Genomic DNA, 26235 nt, shown 5'->3' on the forward strand with positions numbered 1-26235 from the left:
AGGCGCAACTCACAGCAGGACGCAGGCTGCTGGGGACTTAATTAGGGGGACGTGGGATTCGAACCCTTGAAACCCGTCTTCATTTTCCAGGAGAACACCAGCTACCCGGGACCACGACTAGTGCGGTTTCCACACTGACCGAGGCCCTCATTACGCCCCAGCAGGCCTCCTGATTGAGTCTGCGCCCCAAGCTCCCCTTTCCTCCTGTCTGCTTTACATAGGGGCATAGAACTAACTTAAGCCTGCCTTTTTTTTTTTTTTTTTAATGTTTTTATTGATTTTAGGGAGAGAGGAAGGGACAGGGAGAGAGAGAGAAACACCTACTGGCTGCCCCCTGCTCGCCCCCGACTGGGGCTCGAGCCTCAGCCTGGGCCTGGGCCCCGACCGGAAAGCGAACCGGGACCTCCTGGTGCACAGGCCGACGCTCAACCCCTGAGCCACACCAGCCGGGCCTGACTCCTTTTTATTCTAAAAGGACCGCGGTGCTTTCCCTGTACCCCAAGCCCCCCCCCCGGAGTGAGTCCCAACACGCGGGCTGCACGTCTGTCCTGCCATCTGGTTGGGCACCTGCCACCCGACTATCTGAGGGGCCCGTGAGCTCCCGGGCGCCGCACCAACCCGAGACCTAAAGGCTCCCCCAGTTCAGAAATCCACTGTCTCATGAACAGGAAGGTTTTGCCATTATTTGAAATTAATTACAAGGTTCACTTTCCGAAAGGGACCTTTAGGCAAAGAGGGAGGGCAGGGTGTGGAGCGGGGCTATTTTAGGAGACGCCGGGTCTGTTTGCGGGCAGCTGGGAGGGGCACAGGCTCCTCAGCCACCAGACGCCGTTTCCAGTCAGTGTCACAAGTCACCTGCTACATGCTTCCAACCCCGGGTCCTTAGAAACAAAACAAACTAGCACAACTAAAATGTGATATTTAAAGTTATAATGTAACCAAGGGCGCCGCTCTGAGACCACGGGGCTGGGACCCAGCGCCTCTGGGCGCTACGGGGTGTCGGCCAGTCGCTCCCACCTGCCGACGGGCTGCAGATAAGACGCTTTTCCGTTGTGCTGGGGTGAAGGGGCGTGAACGTCAACCAATAAACGATGGATGATCGTTACTGTGATTATTTTAGAAACACCCAAAGCGGCTTGTCATCGGTTGGCGTCCTCTACGGGGAATGTCAGCCTGAGACTGAAACCAAATAACCATATTGTCCTTAGGGGTGCTCCTAGTTGGGTAAACTTTAAAAAAAAAAATTATTTAGTGTATTGATTTGAGAGAGAGAGAGATTTGTTGTTCCACTTATTTATGCATTCATGGGTAGATTCTTTTTTTAAAAAAAAGAAATATGCCCAGCTGGGCGTGGCTCAGCGGTTGAGCGTCGACCTAGGATCCAGGCGATCGGGGTTCGATTCCTGGTCAGGGCACATGCCGGGTTGCGGGCTCGATCAGTGACTCGCATCATTGATGTTTCTCTCTCTCTCTCCCTTTCCCTTCCTCTCTCTGAAATCAATAAAAAAGATATATTTAAAATATATATATATATGTTTTTCTTGATTTCAGAGAGAGGAAAGGAGAGGGAGGGAGAGAGAGAGAAACATCAATGATGAGAGTCATTGATCGGCTGCCTCCTGCACGCCCCCGACGGGGGATGGAGCCTGCAACCCGGGCCTGTGCCCCGACCGGGAATCGAACCCTGATCGCCTGGATCCTAAGTTGATGCTCAATTGCAATGCTCAACCGCTGAGCCACGCCGGCTGGGCCTTGGTTGAGTCTTACACGTGCCCTGGCCGGGGGTCGCACCCGTAACCTTGGTGTGTCAGGACGACACTCTAACTGGCTGAGCCACCCGGCCGGGGCCACTTCGGTAAACTCTCGAGCCGGGTTCTCCGGATCCACTTCTCCTAAGCTCTGACGAGGGCAGTGAAACGTCCACGGCACGTGTTAAGCATAAAACGCCCGTGGAGTTTTGAGTTTTACAGATTTATCTGAGTCGGCTGGGAAGAGCCAGCGTCTCCCGTAAATTCCGTTGCTCCCGGCAGGGGCAGATAAATCTCCAGGCGAAATTACACCCTGCCCGTCGCGACCCTGGGAGATGAATATCTTCTTGAAAAATAGCAGAACGGACCCCCCTTCGCGGAAAACCTGTGAAATGTGCTCCACATGAGAAACGCCGGGGGGGCTTTATTCGCTCTATCTGGGTCATCTCCGGGCCTCCGGGCTGGATTCCTCCCTCCTCCCCTCGCGACAGGACCAGGAGTCGCACTTGGCTGCGTGTCGCCCTGTATCTTTCGTTGGTCTGGAGTCCGCATGAAACGGTTTTCCCCGTGTCTGTCTGCCAAGGCCGCGCCCGCATCCTGCCGAAACCTGGCCGAGGGGGGACAGCAGACAGCGGGACAGGCTGAAGCCACGTGAGAGACTTCGAACCGGTGAGGAAGTTTTGTGGGTTTATTGGAGCCAAACTGACGACAAATGCTGGGAAGCAGGATCTCAGGGGCCTGACAACGCCCCGAGAATGGCAGCTCTGCACCTTGTTTCATACATTACAATCCAAACAGGAGACGTACGTGGGTCCCATGAAATCCACGGGTGACAGATGAGGGGGCGGGAGAAAGCAAAGCGGGAGACCTCTGGGATTGGGTAGAAAATAAAATGATGGACACACTTTTACTCAGGTGGGTGCAGGCGAGTCAACAGTCAACAGCTAACGTGATGACCATGAAAATGAGGGGTTTTGTGGTCCCAGCTCTGTGCTTGGAGGACCCGGAAAAAGGAAAATCACTTGGTGTGTGCAAAGGCACGCCAATCGGGTGCGTCATCTCAGAGGCAGGAAGACAAACGACAAACCGATAGCCTTGGTCAAAGGGAAAACCAACCTCCGTGGAGGAAAAATACTGCCTTGGGAAGCGACTGGCCACCATAATTTGCTTTCAGTTAGAAAGTTCTCCTTTCAGACCATCCTGTGCGGTTCCTGCAGGTCTGAGTCTGCAAGGCCCCCACGCAGCCTCCCCTGAGCGCCCCAGGCGAGCACGCGGCCGCTTTTCTCCGCAGCATTCACGCCGCGATGAACGCCCTCCCGCGGAGCGTCACCTGTTAGCAACTCCAGCTGTTTGTTGAAATGTTTTCAGGGGAAATTAGGAGGCCTCCCCCGAGACACTCACAGCCACCTACACCACACGGCCAGCAGCCTGGTCCAGGTGCCCTGAACATTTCCCGACACCTCACTTCCCCAAACAGGTGACAGAAACCATGGAGGTTACGAGGGAAAAAGACGGGCCGGAACCAGAAGGTGGGGGTGGGGGTTTTTTTGGGGGAGGGAGAAGAAAAGGGGGGGAGAGAAAGAAGAGAAATGAAAGCAATAAAAAGCCACCCCTGCCCCGCGTTCCCAGACCTGCGACCATTTTCCCATGTGTCCCACTCAGCAGATGGTGCCACCAAACTGGAACCAGGTCTTACTGCCTTTGGGCTCCAGAGATGAACCCCTACGACCCCCTCGCGTGCTCTGTGCGGGTCTGTCCACCCAGCACCGGAAACCTCACGAAGTCACGCTTCCCCTCACATCGTTCCCTCCCACACACACTCTGGGGCCCCGACCAGGCATTTTTTTAAAAACATGTTTTAGTTGATTTCAGAGAAAGCGAGAGAGAGATGGAAACATCTATGAGAGAGTCACTGATCGGCTGCCTCCTGCACGCCCCCTGCTGGGGATGGAGCGTGAAACCTGGGCATGTGCCCTGACCAGGAATCGAACCCCGATCTCCTGGATCCTAGGTTGATGCTCAACCACTGAGCCACACCGGCCGGGCCTGATCATACATTTTAAAAAATATATGTTTTTATTGACTTTAGAGAGGAGAAGGGAAAAGGAGAGGGAGAGAAACATCAATGCTGAGAGAGAGACATTGATCGGCTGCCTCCTGCATGCCCCCTACTGGGCATGTGCCCTGACTGGGTATCGAACCGGTGACCTTTTGGTGCCTGGGACAATCCCAACCAACTGAGCCACACTGGCCAGGACCCTGATCACATATTTTTGAGAGGCTGCATGAGCTTGGGGGTGCCACCCTCTCTACTACGTAGGTGACCAGGAGCCCAGCTGGGAGTCCCAGGGCTGGTCCCACCCCCCCTCCTGCAGCTGGTGACAAAACCCAGGGCACCAGAGCAGGGCCGGTGGAACTGGCCGGGGAAGAAGGCTCCACAGGGGGGCAAGCGCTGCATTCAGGAGAATCCCTGGCCCTGGCCTGGGGTCCCAGAGGTCCCTGTGCTATGAAAAGTCAAGACTCCAGTGCTGCAGATTTCCCAGTAAAGGTAAAAGAAGAAACAATCTTACCCGTGAGGAATTTTGCTCAGGACATAGTATCCAGTATAGGAGTGTCGATGTATCTGAAACACACAAGAAACAAAACAAAACAAAAGAAACATTGAGAGCGAGGCTGTGACTGTGAACAGTAACAAACATCAGCGGACCCAGGTAGCCTTTCAGGAGCCCTGGGAGCAGAGCCTCTCGATTGACTTAGGGAGCTAATTCGAGTGCCCCGTTTCCTTTACTTCCGTCACTTGTACATGGTTTAAGGGGCAGCCGGGGCCTGATGTCATCTCCATGGCTACCCGGCTCGTGCTTAAATCAGGGCTGTGATTCCCACGAAATGCAGCTCAGAACTCACGGGGACACTGAGACCCACGTACTCGGGGAGTTTTCTGTAAATTACGGCAAATTCCACAGTGTCCCCTCTGAGAGGGGCGGTAATGAAGCTGAGACAGGCTTCGTTGGGCAGACTCTCTATGGGGTTTGATGTTCGTGTTTTAGATAAACTAAGAGTTCATTGTGGGGATGGGGGGGGGGAGTGTAGTTTTCAAAACAAAGGAAACAAACAACCAAAACAGTGTTTCCCAAATACTGGATTCCCCAGATCTCGGCTGCGCATTTCACCTCCCTGTCCCTGTGTGACTTATGAGAGTCGGCACCCTGGGGACCAGCATTTAAAGCCACCTTTCTAAGGGGAGCAGGTGAGGGACAGCTGGTCAAAGAGGAGAGATCTCATGAGAAGCACCTGTCACAGGGGATGCACCCGGGCCCCAGGAAAATGGGATCTTAAGGAATTTAAGTGCAACCCAAGCGAGATTTGATCTGAAGTCCGTCTCTCTCTGAACACACTGGAAATTGCCCGAGCAAAGGGTGTATCTCTTAGCTCTCAACCAGCAAGTCCACGCTGATGGCCATGAACGGAACAATTCAGGAAACCAACACATGCAGTAAGTATGCAAAGTAAGGAACATAGGCTTTCTTTTTAAAAAATGTGTTTTTAAATTTAATTGATTTGAGAGAGAGAAAGGGGGAGGGAGACGGAGAAAAACATCAACATGAGAAACACTGATCGGTTGCCTCCCGCATGTACTGACCGGGGACCTAACCCGCCACCTGGGCATGTGCCCTGACCGGCGATTGAACCTGCAACCCTACGGTGCACAGGACGATCCTCCAACCAACTGAGCCTCACTGGCCAGGGCGACATATACTCTCTTGGTTGAGGCCTATTTCTTTAACTCACCCAGAAACAGTGATTTCAATTTATCTCCTGGTTGTGCCATCCCCAAGCAAACATTCCCCAGGGACTCATCCCTTTGCGTCCCTCTCTCGATACACGAACTGACCCCAAAACTCAGCCCCGTGACTATCTTCTCAGCGGAACCAGTGAGGAAAGGGAGACAGATGAGAATAACCTCGTAAAGGCAACAGGAACAGGAGCCGAGCAAACTACCCATTTTCAAATCTCTGTTCGTGTGGTCAGGCAGAGAGGGGGAAAAAAAGCCTAAATGGATGGGAAGTGTAATAAAGTGTCTGGAAAACTGAGCCACGAACTGGAAGGATTAAAAAAAAAAAAAACACAAGAGAGAGTCCAGAGGCAGAGACAGATAAAACCCAAGATACTGGGTCTGCCAAGGACTGATTTGCCTGAAGCCTCCCAGAGCAAACTCAGCGCAAACGGAAAACCTTAACAATGAAAGTGTGGTTATGACACACAGGCTACTCAAAAAAATAAAATGAAATAAAATAAAATAATAAAATAAAATAAAAAATAAAATAAAATAAAGTAAAAGGAAACAGGAGGCAGACGAAACAGTTTTCTCATCTCCAAGATGAAACAATCTAACACTCTCTTCCACAAAGTAGCCCCTCAGTGCTACTCTTTAAAAAACTGGGGAAACAGGAGGCAGGCGAAACAATTTACTCGTCTGCAGGATGAAACAATGTAACACGCTCTTCCGCGGGACAGGCCCTCTGACGGGGGAAGGGCACTAATAAGAACACAGTCACCCTTGTTTACCAGTCATTCGCCTCCCTAACTACAGAACAGAGGTTTTCTCACAGACCCTGGGAAACCGGAGGGTGAAACAAGGCTGTAAAAAGATAAGATGCCTCCGTGGGTCCATCACTCAGAAAAGAAAATACATTTTGAGAACAGACCAAGGACAGGACGTGTTTTGATTTGGTTGCTGTGCCGGGACCCTGACCCCCTCTGGGAGTTTGCCTCGGGAATGCTGACCATTCTCAGGTCCCAGGAACAGGCTGAACTGTCTGTAACATCAGAGATCCGCCACCTTGTTGCCGGTTTTGGGCTCCTGAAGGCCAGACTGAAGACCTTCCCCCGCTCCTTTCCCTGCTACACTTGCAGCTGCACGTAGTTACGTAGTTACGTAGTTACATAGTTACGTTGTCCCTCACCTGTATGTAATCAGCCAACTGGCGAGGGGCTCGGAGCAGACTGTCCAGGGTGACCGACTGCTCTCGCCTTACTCCTGGCGTTATTGGAATAAACGCTCACACGTGATTCAACTCTGTCTCTGCTTAATTTGGCTCAAGTCATGACAGGCGGCCTCGGACTCCTTGTGTCTGGTGTCCCTTCCATCAGGAGCCAAAAAAACCCCCCAGATGTACAAAGGAAACCGACCTTTGAAGAGCACAGGTTTCAAGAGTTTTGTCTGCACAACGCCTGGCCTCAAAAGGTGCACAAAACGCTCCATCTCCCCGAAAGGAGCTGTTCCTCCGAGCGAGAAAGTCCTTCTTTCCTTTGCGCTCTCTATTTATCTGCGGTATTTATGTTTCTTTCTTTAAAACGGGCCCCAAATACTTCTGGTCGTGGAAACAAGCGCTGAAAGTTGGAAGTCGGTGGGACTGGTTTTTCTAGGCCTGCTCTTTGACGAGTTCTTGAATATAGGCTACGGTGGTTTCTTCTGACACCGTTAGATTTGCCTTAAAAACTGAATATCTGAAAACCTGTTTCCCGGAACATTGGTCACAGGAGGGGAAAACCATTTCCACAAATTGCTTTTTTTAATACATTGTGCAAAAACAGCTGATACTGGTGTTCAGCGCTTGGGGGACAAATAGCCAGTCCAGGGTTGTCCCGGGCTAAGTTCACTTTGGGTTAGAGCCTTATATTCCAAAACGTCCCTGTGCCCACAGCTTTCTGTCTCATCCGCTCCCTCCACCTCACTCCCACTGAGCTGAGTTTTTTCTTTTTGTTAGTGCTCACCCAAGGATATTTTTTCCATTGATATTAGAGGGATGGGAAGGGGAGAGATAGAGAGAGAGAGAAGGGAAACATCGATGTGAGAGAGACATCAATTGGTTGCCTCCTGCACGCACCCCGACCAGGCGCCAGGGATCGAACCTGCAACCCAGGTACGTGCCCTTGACCGGGAATCGAACCCGAGACCCTTCCGTGCCCACGCCGACGCTCTAACCACTGAGCCACGCCGGCCAGGGCCCGATAACCTGGCAATGAAGATCCAACAACAAAGACCAAACCCCACGTCACCCCCTTTTCCCCAGGATGTGGGGAGAGATGAGGTGAGGAAACGTGTCTTATTTTTCCAGAAATGCTTCACTGAATCCCCAATTTACGTGGGGATGTTCCTAAATCTTGGTCTTGACGCGTCCTTCTGAAAACCCCCCCACTCCAGTTCTTGTAATTAATTCCATCCATTATCTTGATGTCCCCGTGGCCCGGCGGCTGCCCTGCTTCCTTCCGGGCGCCCGCAGACTCGCCCGGCTGGGCGGCTGATTATCCGGCGGGTCTCCGGGTCGGAGAGGCCGCCCTGCACGTTCCGTCCAGGTGCCTCTTTGCATAATTGAAACTGAGGAGCCCATCGCTCACGGCGGCCGGGACCGGAGCTAACTGGCCCCTAACGTCTTCCTGGGAAGAGGCGATCGATATCGTGTCTTAGAAACGCTTCCCCTAACATTTGGAGAAATGGACCCAGTGGAGGGTGTCACCTTTTTCTAGGAGTACGACCAATAAGCCAAACTGCTCTGGAGAAGGGAGGCGACCAGGCTGCCTGGGGCCTGGAGGGAGAGTCACCTGAGAGTCACCTGGGAGCCACCCGAGAGTCACCTGAGAGCCACCTGAGAGCCACCCGAGAGTCACCTGGAGCCACCTGAGAGTCACCTAGAGCCGCAGCAGGTGGGCTGCCTGGAGGAGAGGAGACAGAGGGACGACTGAGAGCCCTGTTTGAGGTTTAATTTTTTTAAAAAATCCTCACTTGAGGATATTTTTTCCATTGATTTTTAGAGAGACTAGAAGGGAGGGAGGGAGAGAGAGAGGAACATGGATGTGAGAGAGACACATCCATCGGCTGCCCCCTGAACGCGCCCCGACCAGGGCCGGGGATCGAACCTGCAACCCAGGTACGTGCCCTCGACTGGAAATCGAATCCGAGACCCTTCAGGGTGCGAGCCGAGGCTCTAACCACTGAGCCACACTGGCCAGGGCGACCCTGGTTGATTTTATTTTATTTTATTATTATTTCTTTAAATATATCTTTATTGATTTCAGAGAGAGGAAAGGACAGGGAGAGAGAGAGAGAAACATCAATGATGAGAGAGTCATTGATCGACCCCGCAACCCGGGCATGTGCCCTGACTGGGAATCGAACCCCGATCGCCTGGATCCCAGGTCGATGCTCAACCGCCGAGCCACGCCCGGCCGGGCGGCCCTGGTTGGTTTTAATCTCCTGTAACACTCACGCCCTTCATCGGGCGCCACCCCGGGGACCCAACATCTCGCCAGAACCCCCCAGCTTCCCGCCTCGGCTCTGTTCCCCCTCCTGTGGCCGGGGGTCCGGTGAGCGATGGGCCCTGATGCTGAAGGTCGGTGTCGACGGGGAACCTCCCGGGGGAGTCGGCCCCTCCTGGGCGGGCGTCTGCCTCGCGCAGGCGGAAGGTCGCGGTCACCCCCACGTTTGGCAGACACGCCCCAGGCCGCGCCGGGTCCTCCTGCAGCATCTTCCTGACGTCCGACCCCTTCCTGTAATGACTTAAACACTTTTTTTTTCCCCTAGAGAAAAAGATCTTTCGCTCCTGTGATAAAAGACAATGTTTAGGGACAGACTCGATAGAAATGAAGTATTCTTTGCTTTTTTCCCGTCTACGTGATTTTTTTTAACTATCCGGGCAAGAGTTGAACTAGAGGGAGGCAGAGCTGCCAGTTCCGAAGCACAAAAGTAATTTAAAACCCTCGGGACCCAGGGTTTATAGCTCAACTCCCCTTTTCCTCCTGGAACAGCTAGTTTTCCGCGAAACTTCTTAGGTTTGCGGGAGCACCGGGGGCGGTTTCCTCCCGAACCCGCGGTCCCCTCAGGGGCCTGTCTGCTCTCCGGGCCGCGCCCAACCCCGAAACGCTTCAATTCCTTCTTCTGCGGCCGATTCCCGTCGCGTGGCTCAGGGACAGGGAACGGCTCCTTCGCGCTCCGTGCCCTTCGCGGGAGCGCTTTCGGGGACGAGTTCCTGTGAGGACATCGGAGCATAGACACAACTCGGCTAAAAGCGAGCGTGTGGCCCCGGCCGGTGCGGCTCAGTGGTTAGAGCGTCGCCCGGCGCCCGTAAGGCTCATGGGTTGGGTCCCTGGTCAAGGGCACGCACCTGGGTTGCAGGCTTGATGACCGGCCCCGGTCGGGCCCGACAGAGGCCTCGAGCAGGAGGCAACCAACCCCTCTCTCTCTCTCCCCCCCCCCTTCCACGCTCTCTGAAAAGCAATGGAAAAAAATATCCTCAAGTGAGGATTAGAAAATAAAAAAAGGAAAGAGACTGCAGGGTGTGCAGAAGAAATTAAATACAGTTTTCGGAAGAGTCAGCGTTTATCGGGAATCACGGTAATCGGGCTAGGAGGCGGTTTTAGGACCTTTGCTTCAATGAGCAAATCGTAATCGTTGTGCAGCTCGACCAAGCGGCGGACCTGCTCCAAAGTCTCCAGCGCCTCCGAAAACTGAGCTCAAACGGAGCCCGCTCCACGGGGCGCCAAGGCCCGCTGCCCACTCGCCCCAGGGCCCGCGGGGACACTGACCGTTGGCACCACGGGGCGGTTTCGCAGGGACGTCCCCGAAGCCTGGCACGGCAAACCACCTTACGAACCTGACCGTGGACGGCTCGGCTCGCTCCTGTCTGGGCTCAGTGCCCCTGCCGGGCGCCTCGGCACCTGTCTGTGGGGCGGGGACAGGCTACCTCAGTTTTCTGATGGCCGCTGTCATAGAGATAATAGTTTAGCTACAATATCAGGTTCCGTTTCCTTCCATGTTTGCAGACTACAGTCCATTTTTCCTGTAAGCCCCTACGGTGGCTGACGGTGATTCTGCGCATGACCTAACTTCTGTTCTGAGGAAAAACGACAGGAGGCTCGGTAAGAACTAAAGGTCCCCTCGAGTCCCCTGGGCGTCCTTGCTCACTGAGAGATGCCAGCGGGTCGTTCCGGCCTGCCCTCCGACACCACGTGGCACAGCCCGGTGCCCGGACACGAAGAAGAAAGCAGGCAGGGCGCCTGACCTGGCGCCGGGCTCCTTTGCTGAATGACAAAGAGGGATTTGGCAACACTGGACTGGAATCGTGTTAAATTGTTTCCAGGGTGTAGCGCAGCCTCTGTCAGCCGGGCCGAGATCCTCTATTTATAATGTTGCTAATTTCATGCACTAGTGTTTCGCTCTTGGGATCGGTGACATGGACAATGCGTGCGGGTGGCCAGCCGGGAGGCGGGCGGTGATCCGGGCGCCCGTGTCACCGCTCAGGCTCCGGGCCTCGGCCCAGGGGGGTGTGCGGTGAATCACACCGGCTGGAAAAAGCATTTGCTGTGCGGTTTGCAGCTGCGCGTTCAGTGTTACATTGTTTCAATCAGTATATTTCCTTTCACCTTGTAAAGGTTTCGCCCACAGGAGGGAGTGTTGACTAAGCTTTGCTTCTTGCTACAAAATCCAGGACTTGAAATGTAAGCGTGTTTGTGCAACGCAGGCACCCATGGCGGAGAAGAACAGACGATTTTGGTCTACGATTTGTTCTGTCTAAACAGAAATATATGTATATTTTTTGGTAAATTCTCACCCAAGGATATTTTTTCTATCGCTTTTCAGAGAGTGGGGGAGAGAGAGAGAAACATTGATGTGAGAGAGACACGTCGATTGGTTGCCTCCCGCATGCACCCCACGTGGGGCCGGGGATGGAGCCTGCAACCCGGGGACATTCCCTGACCGGGAATCGAACCCGAGACTCTGGGTTCGACGCTCTAACCACTGAGCACACCAGCCGGGGCTCAGCCTCGATTTAGAAAACGGATCCTTCTTGACTCAGTTTTTTTCAGTGTCCACATGGGTGCTGCCACTCTCGCCTCCTGAGCCCTCCCTTCAAGACCTGCCTCAACATCCATCTTCTTCTAGAAGCTTCTCCCATGTCCATCGACCTCATGCCAGGCTTTGTCTTGTTTCCATGTCTTTCTCACCTTCATATATTGTGGATGTAAGGACGTTGGGGACAACGCAAAGGTTTTCTCAAGGCTGTGCAGGCGAATTGTCACAATGAACACAGTGATGGCAGCCGGGCACCGGCCAGGCTCCGTGCCCTCAGGTCCGATGCAAACTCCTCGCATGCAGGAGCCAGCTCCTCTCCTGCAGCCCTCAGAGCCCCCGCTGGGCCCCTGCTGAGCCCCCAGCCCTGGCTGAGCCCCCCTGGGCCCTCCGCCCGCCTGAGCCCTGGGCCCAGCACCCAGCGAGTAGGAGAGGCCCCGGGCGGTGCTCCCTCTCGGCGTGAGAAAAATGGGCCGGTTTTACTTCAATGATTTTTGTAATTTGGGTCAAATGCCCTTTTCCTGTTCATGACTAAAATGAATACCTGATCCCGGGAAGAGTGAGACCTGCGCGGCTCTAAATGGGAGATGAGGGTTTTATGTGCAAAGAAAAATGCTCCAAAGTGCAGGCTCCACTTGGGTGTCAGAACATTTCAGGCATAAAACGGGGAAGAAATATGCAGCGAGGTCACCCCTGCAAATAAAGGCCGTCCTCACCTCTGCCTGCCTCCCTTCCCTCCCCGCAGCGGGACTGAGAGGGGACCAGAGCCTCTGCCTTGTGCCCTTCTCGCTGTCTCCCCCGCAGGGCCCTGGGGAGGGCCACCCAGCACAGATTCTGAAAAACTCACCATCACAGGTGTGGGATCCCAGGGCGGGGGACCCGTAATAGAGACTCTCATTCACTCCCTCTGCAGGTGAATCGGGCCTGGGAAGTTTCAATAACTTTCTCAAGGTCAAAGTAGAAAGTAGCAGTGCTGGGGGTGGGAGGTGAGGGATGGGTGTTGAGCACCTGGTTGCAAGTCAGGACCCTTCCCTGCAGCTCCGCTGGCCTTGGGAGGGGCCGGAAGGAGGATGGGGCAGGAGAAGGGCCCGCAGGGGGGAAGGGGCTGAGAGAGGTGAAGCGGAGGTCGGGGACGGGGGAGGAAACCTTCGATTTATTTCTGTTTTAGTAACATTCCAAATTACAGGGCTATTTTTATTTTTTACTTCTTTGTTAATCCTGACCCGAGGATATTTTTTCCATTGATTTTTAGAGAGACTGGGCGGGGAGAGAGAGAGAGAGAGAAATATTAATGTGAGAGAGACACATCGATTGGTTGCCTCCCGCAAGCACCCAGACCGGGCCAGGGATGGAACCTGCAACCCAGGTACGTGCCCTTGACTGGGAATCGAACCCGTGACCCCTTCAGTGCTCAGCTGGACGTTGTAATCGCTGAGCCACACCGGCCAGGGCTACAGGGCTATTTTAAAATTCATCAACATTGTATAAAACCTTGACTATCAACCTCATGAGAAATCAATCACATGATCAGAGACTGAAAAAAACACTTAAGCCCATCAACATACAAATGTTATCAGTGTGTCCTGCCCTGGACCCGGGTCCAGGAGCCCAGCCCGAGCCGTGCCCAGAGGTCCAGCCACTGCAGACGCTGGGAGGATGGGAGGCGCAGGCCGAGTCCCGCTCGGGGCCAGGTCAGGCGCAGGGCTCCCCCGAGACCCTCGGAGCCACTCCAGCCGGTGTCCGGAGTCTCGGTCTTAACGGACAGTCCCGTGTATGTCCAACAGCAAAGCAACTGGGTTCCCCCAGGACACCTAAAGGTGGGCAAACAAATGCGGGAGTGGGGACGAGACGTCGCAGACGGAGGCAGAGGACACTGTAGGAATCCAGTGCCGCGAACGTCTGGCCAGAGGGGACCTGGGGTGAGGAAAACAATTATTGCTGCCTAAGGGGAAACTAACTAAAACTAACTAAGTTAACTAACTAGCTAACTAACAACAAATTAACATTTCTTCATTCATTCTTTCATTCTTAGCTTACACAGGGCGGCAAGACACCACTGTGACTGAGATACATTCCCGACCTTCAAGGAGCTTGAGACTAGCAGGGGGCATTGATGCACACGGGCAAACCCACACACGTGTGCACACGCACGCACACGCACGCACACGCACTGCGATCTGTCAAGGGGCACCTAGACGAGGGCGCCCATGGAACAGTGTCCCCCTGGAGTAAATCCTTCGGCCGGCCGCTGGGACGCAGGTGAGACAACAGGAGCAGCGTGGGTCTGTCTGGGGAGGGTGAGAACGACGTCTGTCCATCTCCTTCCCTGCCTGCGGCCCTTCCACCTGCCTCCTTTCACCCGCAGAGAGCACAGACACGCAGACACGGGAGGCAGGGCCCCATCTCGCCCCAGCCCTTGGGCTGCCCTGGGTCTCGGGCGCGGAGGCTGGAGCCCGTCTGGGACCTGCGGCTCCCGCCCAGCCCGGGCCTCCGGGGGCTGAGGGTGACAGGGCAGGGCAGGGCAGGACGGCCTTTCCCCAGGGCCTGCGGCTGGCGGAGGGGCTGCCGCTGGGATGGCCTCGGCTGGCCCCAGGCCGGCTGTTCCTGTTCAGTGGCCGGCTGTGGGGGAGGCAGAGCCCTTCCCCTGGGGGTTCCCCCGGCCTGCAGCAGGCAGGCAATGCGGCCGCTCTTCCCTCTGCGGCCGCCCTCTGCCCCGGCTCCTTCCAGGCTTTTCATTACCCCCCACGCACCTCCCAAAGAAAGGCCACCAAGAAATGATGGTGGTGTGTCCTCCTCGGATGTTGTCATCATCACCACGATGCCATCATCAGCATGATGTCATCACATCTCCACGACGCCACCACCATCTCCATGACGTCACCACCATCTCCATGATGCCGTCACCATCTCCAGGACGTCACCACCATCTCCACGACGCCATCACCATCTCCACGACGTCACCACCATCTCCACGACGTCACCACCATCACCACGACGTCACCACCATCTCCACGACGTCACCACCATCACCACGACGTCACCACCATCTCCACGACGTCACCACCATCACCACGACGTCACCACCATCTCCACGACGTCACCACCATCACCACGACGTCACCACCATCTCCACGACGTCACCGCCATCACCACGACGTCACCGCCATCTCCACGATGTCATCGCCATCTCCATGATGTCACCGCCATCTCCATGACGTCATCACCATCGCCATGATGTCATCACCATCGCCATGATGTCATCATTATCCCGGCCACAATAATCTCTGAGTTGGCACCATCATAATTAGCCGTCGTCACCACTGTCCTGTGGTTGTCTCTCCCTCCCCCTTCTCCTTCCCCTCCTCTCCCACCTCTTCTTCCTCCCAATGAAAGGGTAAGTGTAATGCATAGATTACCTACCATGTGTATAGCATAATCTTGATATTAAACTGACAAATTTATTTTCATTTTCATTGAATTTATTGGGGTGACTTTGGTTAATAAAATCACATAGGTCTCAGGTGTTCGATTCTACACACGTCGTCTGTACATTGTGCGGTGTGTTCATCGCCCAGGTCACGTCTGCTTCCATCACCGTCTATCCCCCCCCACCTGCCCCACGCCCCTTTCCCTCTGCTCATCACCACACGGTTGTCCGGGCCCATGAGCTCTTGTTTTTCCTTAATCGGGTTCCCTTTCTCACCCAGTCCTGCAACCCTCCTCCCCGCTGACCGCTGTCCGTCTGTTCTCCGCCTTATGAGTCCGTTTCTATTTTTGAAACACCTGCCCTTTGACAGAGCTGCTGTGAGCCGCGGGGACCGGAGCCCCGCCCACAACCGCGAGGCGAGCTCGAGGCGGGTCCTTCCCCGGCCGACCCTTCAGGTGAGACCGCGGCCCAGGTGACGCCTGGACGGCAGCCTGTGGAAGACCCCGGGTCAGAGCACCCAGCTAACCTGAGACACATTCTGGCTCAGAAACTGTGAGATAATAACAAACAGATCAGCTTATATACCGGGTGTCCCCAAAAATGTGTACCCGCTTTGAGTAATTATGAATTCCAGTGGGTTAAATCTGAAAAGAAAGAAACATGAACGGAGCCATCAGCTGTTCAAGGGTGCGTACATTTTGGGGGGACACCCATTTTTGTGATGGACGCGGGTTTTTTTCAGGCCAGATTGGGGACAAGGTAGGATTTGAACCAGAATAATGTTCCCCTGGCTCTAAGGACAACTATCCCTCAGACGCTGCAATGAAATTCGTCACAAATTCTCAGGGACTCTTCCTGAAAAAGCTCTCTAAGGAGGAATGTTTTTCATACTTAATTTCTCCGGCCTCCTTGGAAGTCACAAAACACATCGAGATGCTTTCAACGATCTGAGATACCATATTTACACTCTTTTCCTGCCTCCCAAAAGGGTTTTGAAAACTTTTTGCATTTGTCAAATATGCTTCAGTATGAAAGAACTTGGCTGCTCTGATTAGATGAGTTTTAGGGCCATTTCCCTCCTATTACTACAGTTTAGTTAGTACAGTTAATACAGTTTTCAAACAAAAAATTACTTTTCCCCAGTGTCTAGCTTAGTTTCAAGAGAGCTCTTCAGAAACTGTGCGTTGAGAAATGTTACAAATTTCTCTAAATAAAAGAAAAGAAAATCCTCTCTATAAAAGAAACAAAATAGGAAACATTGGCTCTTTGGGGCAGGAATGGCCTTTTGAGACGAAATGATATGATGTGAAAAAGCACATTTCATGCCCCATAAGGCTGGCACCACATAAAGAAACACATAAGATTGTTTATTATTTTCTGCATTTCAGACTCAGCATTTATGGACCTGGAGGTATCTGAGGCCCAGAAAAATGAGCTTGGGGTTACTTTTGCTCAAATCTGATTGATAGTCTGTTACACTTTTAAAAGGGTGTTTTGAGACCATCAATAAAACATAAAGTTCATGTAGTTAAAAGCAGCTAATTTGTGGATGTCCAAGGATGTGAGCCAAGTTCCAGTTTTAATAACATTGGGTTTGGTTGAAAAACGGTGCACTGCCCGGCTGCTGTGGATCAGGGGTTGAGCATCGACCTGGGATCCAGGTGATCCGGGTTCGATTCCCCGTCAGGGCCCAGGCCCAGGTTGCAGGCTCCTCGATCCCCAGCAGGGGGCGAGCAGGAGGCAGCCGATCCATGACTCTCATCATTGATGTTTCTCTCTCTCTCCCCCTCTCCCTTCCTCTCTCTGAAATCAATAAAGACATATTGAAAAAACAAAAACAAAAATGGTGTGCTAACCAGCAGGATCCCTCGTTTCTAGAATAAACATGGAATAGTAATAAGATATTTTACAAGTAGATCTCTTGGGTTTTTTTTACATAATTCTGTATGTTTGTGCGTGCGATGGAATTTCAAGAATGCTGTCGAATGGAAAGGCTCCCACTTCCAGTCGGTGTTCTAGGCAGAAAAGATGCACTTTTAGCAACATATTCTTTCCCCAAATGGTTATCGGCTGTAATGAGATCCCAGGGGACACTTTCTAAAGATACAGTGGGAAGAGAAGGGAGGCTGGCGGCGAATTCTACCAGGCACAGGCCACAGAATCACAGGTAGGTCCCCGCCTTCCGAAGGAGCAGGGGTGAGATTCTCTCAGACAGGACTTTGGAGAACAAATATACAACGTGGTTTTGAATGCTTCTGGGAGCGGGACGCTCATTACCGACCAGGTCGTTCGTCCCACTGCTGGGATCCTCCCTGTGTGAGAAGGTTCTCTAGTGAGACGACCTGACAGCCGTCTGTCTCTGCTCTTCCCACTCAGGTCCCCCTGCCACCAGGCAATCGAGAACAAACCCATCCTGCATCCCTGTGAAAGTCCTTCAAATATCTGAATATTCTTTCTTATTTTTGGTAATCCTCACCTGAGGATATTTTTCCTGCTGATTTTTTTTTAAGAGAGAATGGAAGGGAAGGAGGGAGGGGGAAAGGGAGAGAAACATCAATGTGAGACACATCGATCGGTGGCCTCCTGAATGCCTCCCCAACCGGGGCCAGGGATCGAACCTGCAACCCGGGTATGTGCCCTTGACTGGGAGTTGAACCTGTGACCCCTCGGTGTGCAGGCTGACGCTCCAACCACTGAACCACACTGGCCAGGGCATCTGCTGAGTTTTTTTTAAAAATTCAGGTGTGGATGTCACATTTTTGGGTAGTTTCCAAGGGTGATGAAAGGAGCTGAAATTCTCTATCGTCCATGCACACCGGGTCCGTGTACTTGAAGCTCAGAGAGGTGAGCACGGGGGCTGGGGTAGGACCTGCAGAATCCCAAGACTACAGGTCGCCTTTTAGTCTGTCAACTTCACTAACTCCCCCCAGTCAAACAGACAGAGGTGACCCAATGCCCCAAATAATTTGATTGAAGCAAATAAAAACTTTTATAGAACAAACATTAAAAACAACCCAGGAAATGGAAAACTAAAGACAAAGACCTACCTACACGGAGAGGAATGAAAGCGAAATCTCTCATAAAGAATCCAGGTGTCCAACAGCTTCTAAAGGAATTTCTAAAGGTCCTAGAATTGGACTCACATCTCCATGCCAACCAATCCCCAGGTTCCCCAAAGGACTATAACTCAACAAGCTCACCCACCCAGTGCCCAGGGAAGACGCTCTCGGGCTCACCCAGGGGCTGTCCAGACCTGAATCACAGGCAGGCGCCTGTCTGTCTCTCGGGTGCTGCAGGAACCCTAATTAGAAGGGTCTCCGAAGGAAGATAAAGGCAGTGGGATTCTGCATTTTATTTGCGAGGAAGCAAAGTCCCACGAACGCATATTTCTAACCTTGCTGATCTCTTACAAGCTGAACATCTGTTTCATGGATACAAAAAAATATCTCACCTTCTGGCTCATTTAAAATTAAAGAGCCAAAATTAATTTTTAAAATATGACCATGTTAAACAAAAAAAAAAAATAAAGAAAAGAGCCAGTTTTAAGCTGCCACTGAAGCCCAGGATGGGATTTTAGAAAAAGTTATGGTGACATTTTATGGGAGGCTCATATACAAAGTGCTCAAAACAGGGATTATATATAATGAAAGTGATAGTTGGACTGTTTTAGTTTAGGGAGAAACTGCCAGTTGTTTTTTGTTCTTGGGATAAAATTGATGATGTATTTGAGAAAATGAAAAAAAATTTTGCACAACAGGTTAAAGTAAATCTCTATAAAAACACAACTCACCATCTCTCCAAGTGAATCCTATAAAATAGATCCCAAAAGGAGTGATTTTTTTTTCTGTCGAAGGAATTTTTATACCTTTCCTCTAGGTGGCAGTGTGGCATAAAAAGAGATTATCCCAGGACCCACTATTTCAGGATTCAAAGATCACTGAGAACGGAGATTCAAGGACAAATACTTCGTAAGGTATCAGGCTAGACAAACAATTCTTTTACAGACAGAAAAGCGTAGTACTCACCGGTTCCACGTTATATGAGAAAAGAGCATATTCTTTATCCGGAGATATCTCGTATCTGATGGCTCTTAACGATTCCTAAATGGAAACAGAACAAAGAGCTTTAGCGTATCACCTATAACATAACTCGGAATCTTAAAGGGATGCTCTGCCGGCTGGTGCCACTTTCAAAATCTGCTAGCAGCCAACTGGCTGACGTCTGTTAAAAACGGTTATAACCTTTTGCTCACGGCGTAATATTCAGTGAACGGATGCTTTCCCCCACTTTATTTGTATTTTTTAGAAATCTCAACAAAACAATGCATACTGTGTCTACTGAAACAAAGCAATAGAAATAAACATAAAAACAAATAACCTCTTTGCACAAGACTCCCAACCTCTTTTTTTTTTTTTTTTTTAATATATCTTTATTGATTTCAGAGAGAGGAAGGGAGAGGGAGAGAGAGAGATAGAAACATCAATGATGAGAGAGTCATTGATCGGCCGCCTCCCGCACGCCCCCTACTGGGGATGGAGCCCACAACCCGGGCATGTGCCCTGACCAGGAATCAAACCCCGACCTCCTGGTTCATAGGTCGATGCTCAACTGCTAAGCCACGCCCAGCCGGGCCCAACCTCTATCTTTTAAAAATATATATTTTTATTGTTCACAGTGCTACAGATGCCCCCCACTCCTCCCCCCTCCACTCAGCCCCCACCCCACTCCCTCAGGCCTCAGCACACTATTGTCTGTGTCCAGGGGCTATGCACATAAGTATATACGTTCTTTGGTATTTCCCTTCTCCTTCCGCTCCCGCCCCCCATATGTCAGTCTGTTCCATGCCTCGGAACTTATTTGTTGGTCAATTTATTGTGTTCATTAGATTCCACATATGAGGGAGATCCTGTGATACTTGTCTTTCTCTGATGGGCTTATCTCACTTAGCATAACACTCTCCAGGTCCCTCCATGCCGTCCCAAAGGGTACGAGATCCTTCTTTTTTACGGCTGCATAGTATTCCACAGTGCAAATGTCCCGCAGCTTTTTTATCCGCTCACCTCCTCTATCTTTAAACACACTTTCCTTTGGTCATTCTCGAAGCTTATGGTGAGCAGATCTGTCCCGAAAACAGAAATACATTCCACACACTATTCTGCCTCTTCAGCATCAGAGACCCTGCCTTGCAAATCCGTGTACAGAGGACCATCGCTTTTCTCCTTCATGGTTTCCATACTGCACAGGTAATTTTACATAAATAAATTAATCAACCAAATATGCTGTTTCCCTTCAACTTAACCCCTCCTCTTCTGCGGTGCTCACACTGCCACACGGACGCCCGCACCTGCTCGAAAGAGCCCTCGGCTCTCAGCTGGTGTGCATCACTCGATAAATGATCACACAGCCACAAGCAGACAGATGGGTAACCACAGCCGATAGTGACATCCATTCCACGTCTCACCATAGTTTTCTTTTTTTTTTAAAATATGTTTTTATTAATGTCAGAGAGAGGAGGGAAGAGGGAGAGAGAGATAGAAACATCAATGATGAGAGAGAGTCATTCACGGATCAGCTGCTTCCTCCACGTGTGCCCCTGGGGATCTGGGGATCAAGCCCGAAACCCGGGCGTGTGCCCTGACGGGGAATTGAATCGCGATCTCCTAGTTCACAGGTTGACTCAATCACTGAGCCACGCTCGCCAGGCTCATCATAGTTTTCTTTCTCATGCAGCAATAGCTTTAGGGAATGACTTTAAAGCAATTGCTTTAGCTTGAATTCATGGTCTTTAAAGTCTGAACAATGGTCTATGGTGTAGCTGTATCTGAATTTATCCACTCAGTCCATACTAAAGGGTAGTTACAGAAGATCCTTGTTATTTCTGGCAGTTATGATCTAGAAAGTCTCCAAAAATACTGAATTAGTGAGTAGTGTTCCTAAGGGAAATTCAGGGCTAGGTTCCTACGAGCCTCTGGTTGCAATATTTTTGTCAACCAATCAATACATAACCTATAAAATAAGGTAGTGTGTTTACCCATAAGATAGCGTATTTCTGTGTAAAGACATCTTATTGAATATATACGGTCGATTCATTAACATGAACTCATGGTGAAAAGCACGATAACTTGTACCTAAATGAAGCTCATCCAACCCATGGGTTTTCCCTGTAAGGCACAGCACAGCTGTCTCGCGCTTCAGAACACAAGAAAGCACTAAGCATTATTCCCGGGGGCATTTAAAACCGCATAATCACCAACCAAAAAAATCCCCACAAAAATGTGATAAACATAGCACTACGCACACCACACAAAGAAGACTTGTTTACAGCCTGAGAGCTAAAGCCAGAAGGCAGTGGACAACTCATTTTTTTTTACCACTCTGCACCTGTCTGAGAATAACTTGAAAGCATCATGAGTGTCAATGTGAGGCTGCAAATAAATGCTAGCACACAGGCAAATTAGCAAATGCAAAAGCTGCCAGTAATGAGGATTGACTGTGATATATTTCCAACCTGCCGTTACTGTACACAATGTTGCAATAAAGATCCTTGCCAGTGTATCTTTACTTTATTATAGGATAGATATCTAAAGGTGGGATTGCTGATGTATTGTGGCCAATGAATTCTCTAAGATTTAAAAAATTTTATTTTATCTTCATTTTTAAAAAAGAGATTTTTGAGCCCCTGATGGGTGGCTTAGGTGGTTGGAGCATCGTTCTGTACACCAAAAAGTTTGCAGGTTCGATTCCAAGTCAGGGCACGTATGGGAGGCAACTGATTAATGTTTTTCTCTCACATGGATGTTTCTCTCTCTCCCTCTCCTTTCCCCTTTCTAAGCATATCCTTGGGTGAGGATTTAAAAAAAAAAAGATATTTTTGATGCATATAGAATTCTAGATTGACAGTTTTATTTTTCTCCCAGTATCTTAAAGATGTCACTCCACTGTTTTCTGGATTGCAGTGTCTGGTGAAGAGTTTGGTGTCATTCTCATGTTTGCTTTTCTGAAGATAATATGTCTCTTTCCTTTGGCTGCCATTAAAGTGTTGTATTTTTCACTGCTTTTTTTCCCTTTCACAACTTGATTATAATATGCTTTTTTTTTTTTTTTTTTCTTTTCTGTTATTATGGTTGGTGTTTTAGTGCTTGTATAAAATTTGGTAAAAAATCCACTCATTATTCTTCAAATGTTTGTTTTGCCTTCTTTCCCATCTTCTCTTTCTGGGGTGTTAATAACAAGTATATTAGTACACTTTAGGTTGTCCACCAAGTGATTGAGACTTGGTTCAATTTTTTTAAAGTATTTTTTCCTCTCTGTTTTATTTTGGATAGTTTGTATTGCTATTAATAAGAGGTTTTTCCCCCTGTCTGTGCTGTCTAACCCGCTGTTAATTTTGACTTTTGAAAATTTTATATTTTATTTTTCATCTCTAGAAATTTTACTTGGATATTTTACAATCTTCACTTTCTTCTTTCATTGTGCTCATGATTTCCTTTATGTCCTTGAGCATTTGGAACATACAGTATGGATGTTAGCAGTTTTAATGTTTGGGTTTTTTTTTTTTTTTTTGCTAATCCCATTATTTCAGTTATTTGTGGGTTTGCTTCTATTGACTGAATTTTATTCTCATTATGGGTCACATTTCTCTGCTTCTTCATATGGTGACTTTTTTTTTTTTTTTTTTTTAAACTAACACAAGATACTTTGAATGTTCTCTTGTTGAATCTTGGGTTTTTTTGTGTGTGTTCCTTCAAAGAATGTTTGCCTTTTTATGACAGGCAGTTAATTACTTGTGGATTAATTAGATTCTTTCAAAGTTTGTTTTTGAGATATTTTAAAGGCTGTTCTTCAATAGCCAGGATTTTAGACCCAATTGAGCCTCACTCCTAAGGGGTGGCTCTTCTGGAGTCTCCACTTAGTGTCTTATGGCTCAGAGAAACTGAAAGGATTCCGGGTGATTCATGAGCCCTGAAAATTCTTCCTCTTAGGGGGTCCCATAAAATTGTTCTTTACTTGGAGCTATATTTTGTCCTGCCTTGTGGTGTTTCACTCCATATATATATATAAACAATTAACCAAAGGCTCAAAGGAACCCTATGCAATTTCTGAAGTATTCTCTAGTTAGCTTTCACCTCTTGTATATTCTGTTTCATAAATTACAGCCATATTTTACCCCCTTGAAATCTGATATGTCTCCTTAACTCAGCAAGACTGAAATATTTGAGTTTCTCTCCTTGTAGCTGAAGTTCAGCCATAACCTTCCAGCAGAAAGCTCAGGTGATAGCTGGACTCATTTAATTAATTTTCCTTTTTTTTTTTTTTTTTTTTTTCAGGGATCACAGGTATAAACCGCTTGTTTTCTAATGTATGAAAACTGTTTCCCCCTATATTTTGTGCTGTTTTATAGTTGTATATATTAGGAGGATAACCATGGTCATCTTATACTCTCACAGCCATGACCAAATGACAAAAAGAGAATTTAAATTTGTTTTGGCACGACTGTATTCCTAGTGCCCAACAGTGACTGGCACATAATAGAAGCTCCATAAATGTTTGCTGAATAAATGAACAAATGTGCCCTCTGTTGTTACAAGAGTGTCAATAATGGTATCAATCTAAAGGTAATACCAACAGAAACCAGCAAAGAGTGCAACTTTCTACACTTAGAAATCATTATAGGTCACATCCTTGACAGAGGGTCAGCTGCTAATGATACCATCTGAGACAGTGGGAATTTCATTAGGCTCCTTGAGAAGCTTGTCACTGTCATTCTTATGTCCAGTTCCATGAATTTCTGATCATCCGGGTTCCATGCTCCCAATGGCTGTGGAAATTACAGGTCGTAGGGCCACATTTTCACCAGGTGCAAATAATGGATGCAAAGCCCACCTAGCACATTCCTAAACATTTTCTCCAAGACTGTTTTTTGTTAATCTTCACCAGAGCATATTTTTTCAATTGATTCTTAGAAAGAGTGGAAGGGAGGGAGGGAGGGAGGCAGGGAGGGAGAGAGAGAGAGAGAGAAACATCGATGTGAGAGAGACACATTAATTGGTTGCCTCCTGCATGCACCCCAATGTTGGGAGGGGGGATCAAGCCTGCAACCCAGCTACCTGCCCTTGACTGGGAATGGAAGCTGTGACCCTTTGGTGCGCAGGCTGACGCTCTAACCACTGAACCACACAGGCCAGGGCTCCCCAAGACTTTCTGAATCAAAGATAAATTTCCCAAGCATAGCAGGTCTTGGTTTTGGGTTTGCCTGAGGGCAATTCCTGCAAAATTTGTGTCTGTATTCTATTAGATTATTTCTCTTTCTCTGATCAGTTTAAAAGAGCTCCATGTAGATGGTAATTTAGCCTTTTATTTGTTACCTGGATTGCAAATATTGTCCAGTGTCTGTCTATTAATTTTGCCCCTTTTAACATTAAAATATAAAGCTTTTATACGGCAAGTTAAATATGGCTATCTTTTTTTTTTTTTAAATATAGCTTCTGGATTTTCTAGTTTGAAAAATTTCTCTCTCTTGTGCTAAACCAAATGATAGATTTTTTTTTTTTTTTTTTAAACAACTAGACCTTTAATCCAACTGGAACTTAATTATGTATATTTGTAAAATGAGACATTATATCCCTGTAGATAAAATGTTACTTATGCAAGTACTGTTTTCTGTGTCATCAACAGTCCCAGTGTTTTTATATATCAACTGTTCTTTATATTGAAACCTACTTCTGGATTCTCTAGTCTTTCACTGCTTTCTATGTTAACCCCTGTGCCAAAATGATGGTTTTAAGCTTGTACTATGGATTCAAAGAGCCTGTGGCACATAGGCCCAAAGCAGCTCCCGGGCTCCTTCCTATAATCTTTCCCTCCCCAAATGCCTTGCATAGGGGTTGGGAGTTATTTTCTAAAGCACACAGACCTGTCCTCACAAATTCTATCCCCTCCAATTCCCTCCTGAGTCAAGATGAGACCATCAAGTATGGTTCTTGACCACTCGCTCGTTCTCCTGAGCCTTTGAAATGTTTTTCATTAATTTAGAGAGAGGAAGAGGAAGGGAGAGGGAGAGGGAAACATCCATCAGATGCCTCCTGGGGATTGAGCCAGAAACCTGGGCATGTGCCCGGATTGGAAATCGAACCGGCTACCTCTTGGTGCACAGGACCATGCTCAGCCACTAAGCCACACCAGCCAGGGCTTTCCTGGGCCTTCGAGTCTCAACCTTCCAACCCCTCCCAGACAGCCTACGCCCGGTGGGACAAACTGACTTCCCTCAGTCTGTTCGAGAAACACCCACCATGCAGCTCTGTCACGGCCTGGGCTGCCGTGTCCTGCTGGACTCCAGACGACAGTCCCCTCCAGGCACTGGGAAACCCTCATCTGTCCTCAACATCCACGCTCCCTCTCCTCCCTCCTGTTGTTCTCATTGCATGTGGCACCTCCACCGCAGAGTATATTCCATTCAAACGGTCCCTTCTTTTAGATCCAGGCTGACAGTGGCCCAAGAGTGACAATTGTATGTTATTCATTCTCATACCCACCTGCCTCCCTGGTCCAGCCCAGGGCCTTGCTCAGAGAAGACACTCATTCAATGTCAAACGTCAGAACCCAGGCGGCAGAGAAGGGCACGAGGCCTCCTTAACCCACAGAGACCTGCAGGTCTGCGGCCTGAAAGGTTAAGCTGCCACCTGATAACGTTCAGGGGTTTAAAAGATACAGGCGTGCCACCTGCTACTCACCTACATTAAACATTAAAAGCAGAATAGCCTATAAAATTCAAATTAGGATAAAAGTGAGGGAAATATACTTTTCTTGCCCTGACCGGGAATTGAACCAGTGACCTCTCGGTGCACAGGACAACGCTCAGCCAACTGAGCCACACTGGCTGGGCAAGACGTGGACTTTTTATGCCATCCTTTTGTCCCTGGACCACGGGGGCTTCGAAGCTCAGAGGCTGGTCTCGTTAAAAGTCACATGTGTGGTCACTGTGTGGACCAGCCAGCTGCTGTCGGTGCCAGTAGCCAAATGCTATCTGAGAGAATGAGGCCCTGGAGCTGCCACACTTTTCTGTTTTTATTTAGATTGTTTTTCAAGAGAAGCCAGAAATCTGGATTTGAGTTTGTAAACACTGGCTCTGTGGGCCAAAGAAACAGCCCAGTGGGCATCGTGGCTCAGGGGTTTTCCTTCTCAACTACAGGCCAAAACAAGGCGGTTTCTCCTTC

General features: G+C 49.6%; 1 protein-coding gene across 2 annotated transcripts in view; it reads right to left on the bottom strand.

Annotated features, from left to right (window-relative positions):
• Positions 1 to 26235, bottom strand: part of DPP6 (dipeptidyl peptidase like 6) — a 363707-nt gene that overhangs the window by 59400 nt on the left and 278072 nt on the right. For both annotated transcript variants that reach the window (XM_016196944.2, XM_087820908.1), the window contains exons 5-6: positions 19048 to 19122; positions 4319 to 4371 (exon numbers count right to left, since the gene is read on the bottom strand). In XM_016196944.2, the coding sequence (XP_016052430.2) occupies positions 4319 to 4371; positions 19048 to 19122 (128 nt within the window). The remainder of the gene's footprint in view (positions 1 to 4318; positions 4372 to 19047; positions 19123 to 26235) is intronic.

This window comes from Miniopterus natalensis, chromosome 10, assembly GCF_054644295.1.
Source record: "Miniopterus natalensis isolate mMinNat1 chromosome 10, mMinNat1.hap1, whole genome shotgun sequence".
Classification (NCBI taxonomy): domain Eukaryota; kingdom Metazoa; phylum Chordata; class Mammalia; order Chiroptera; family Miniopteridae; genus Miniopterus; species Miniopterus natalensis.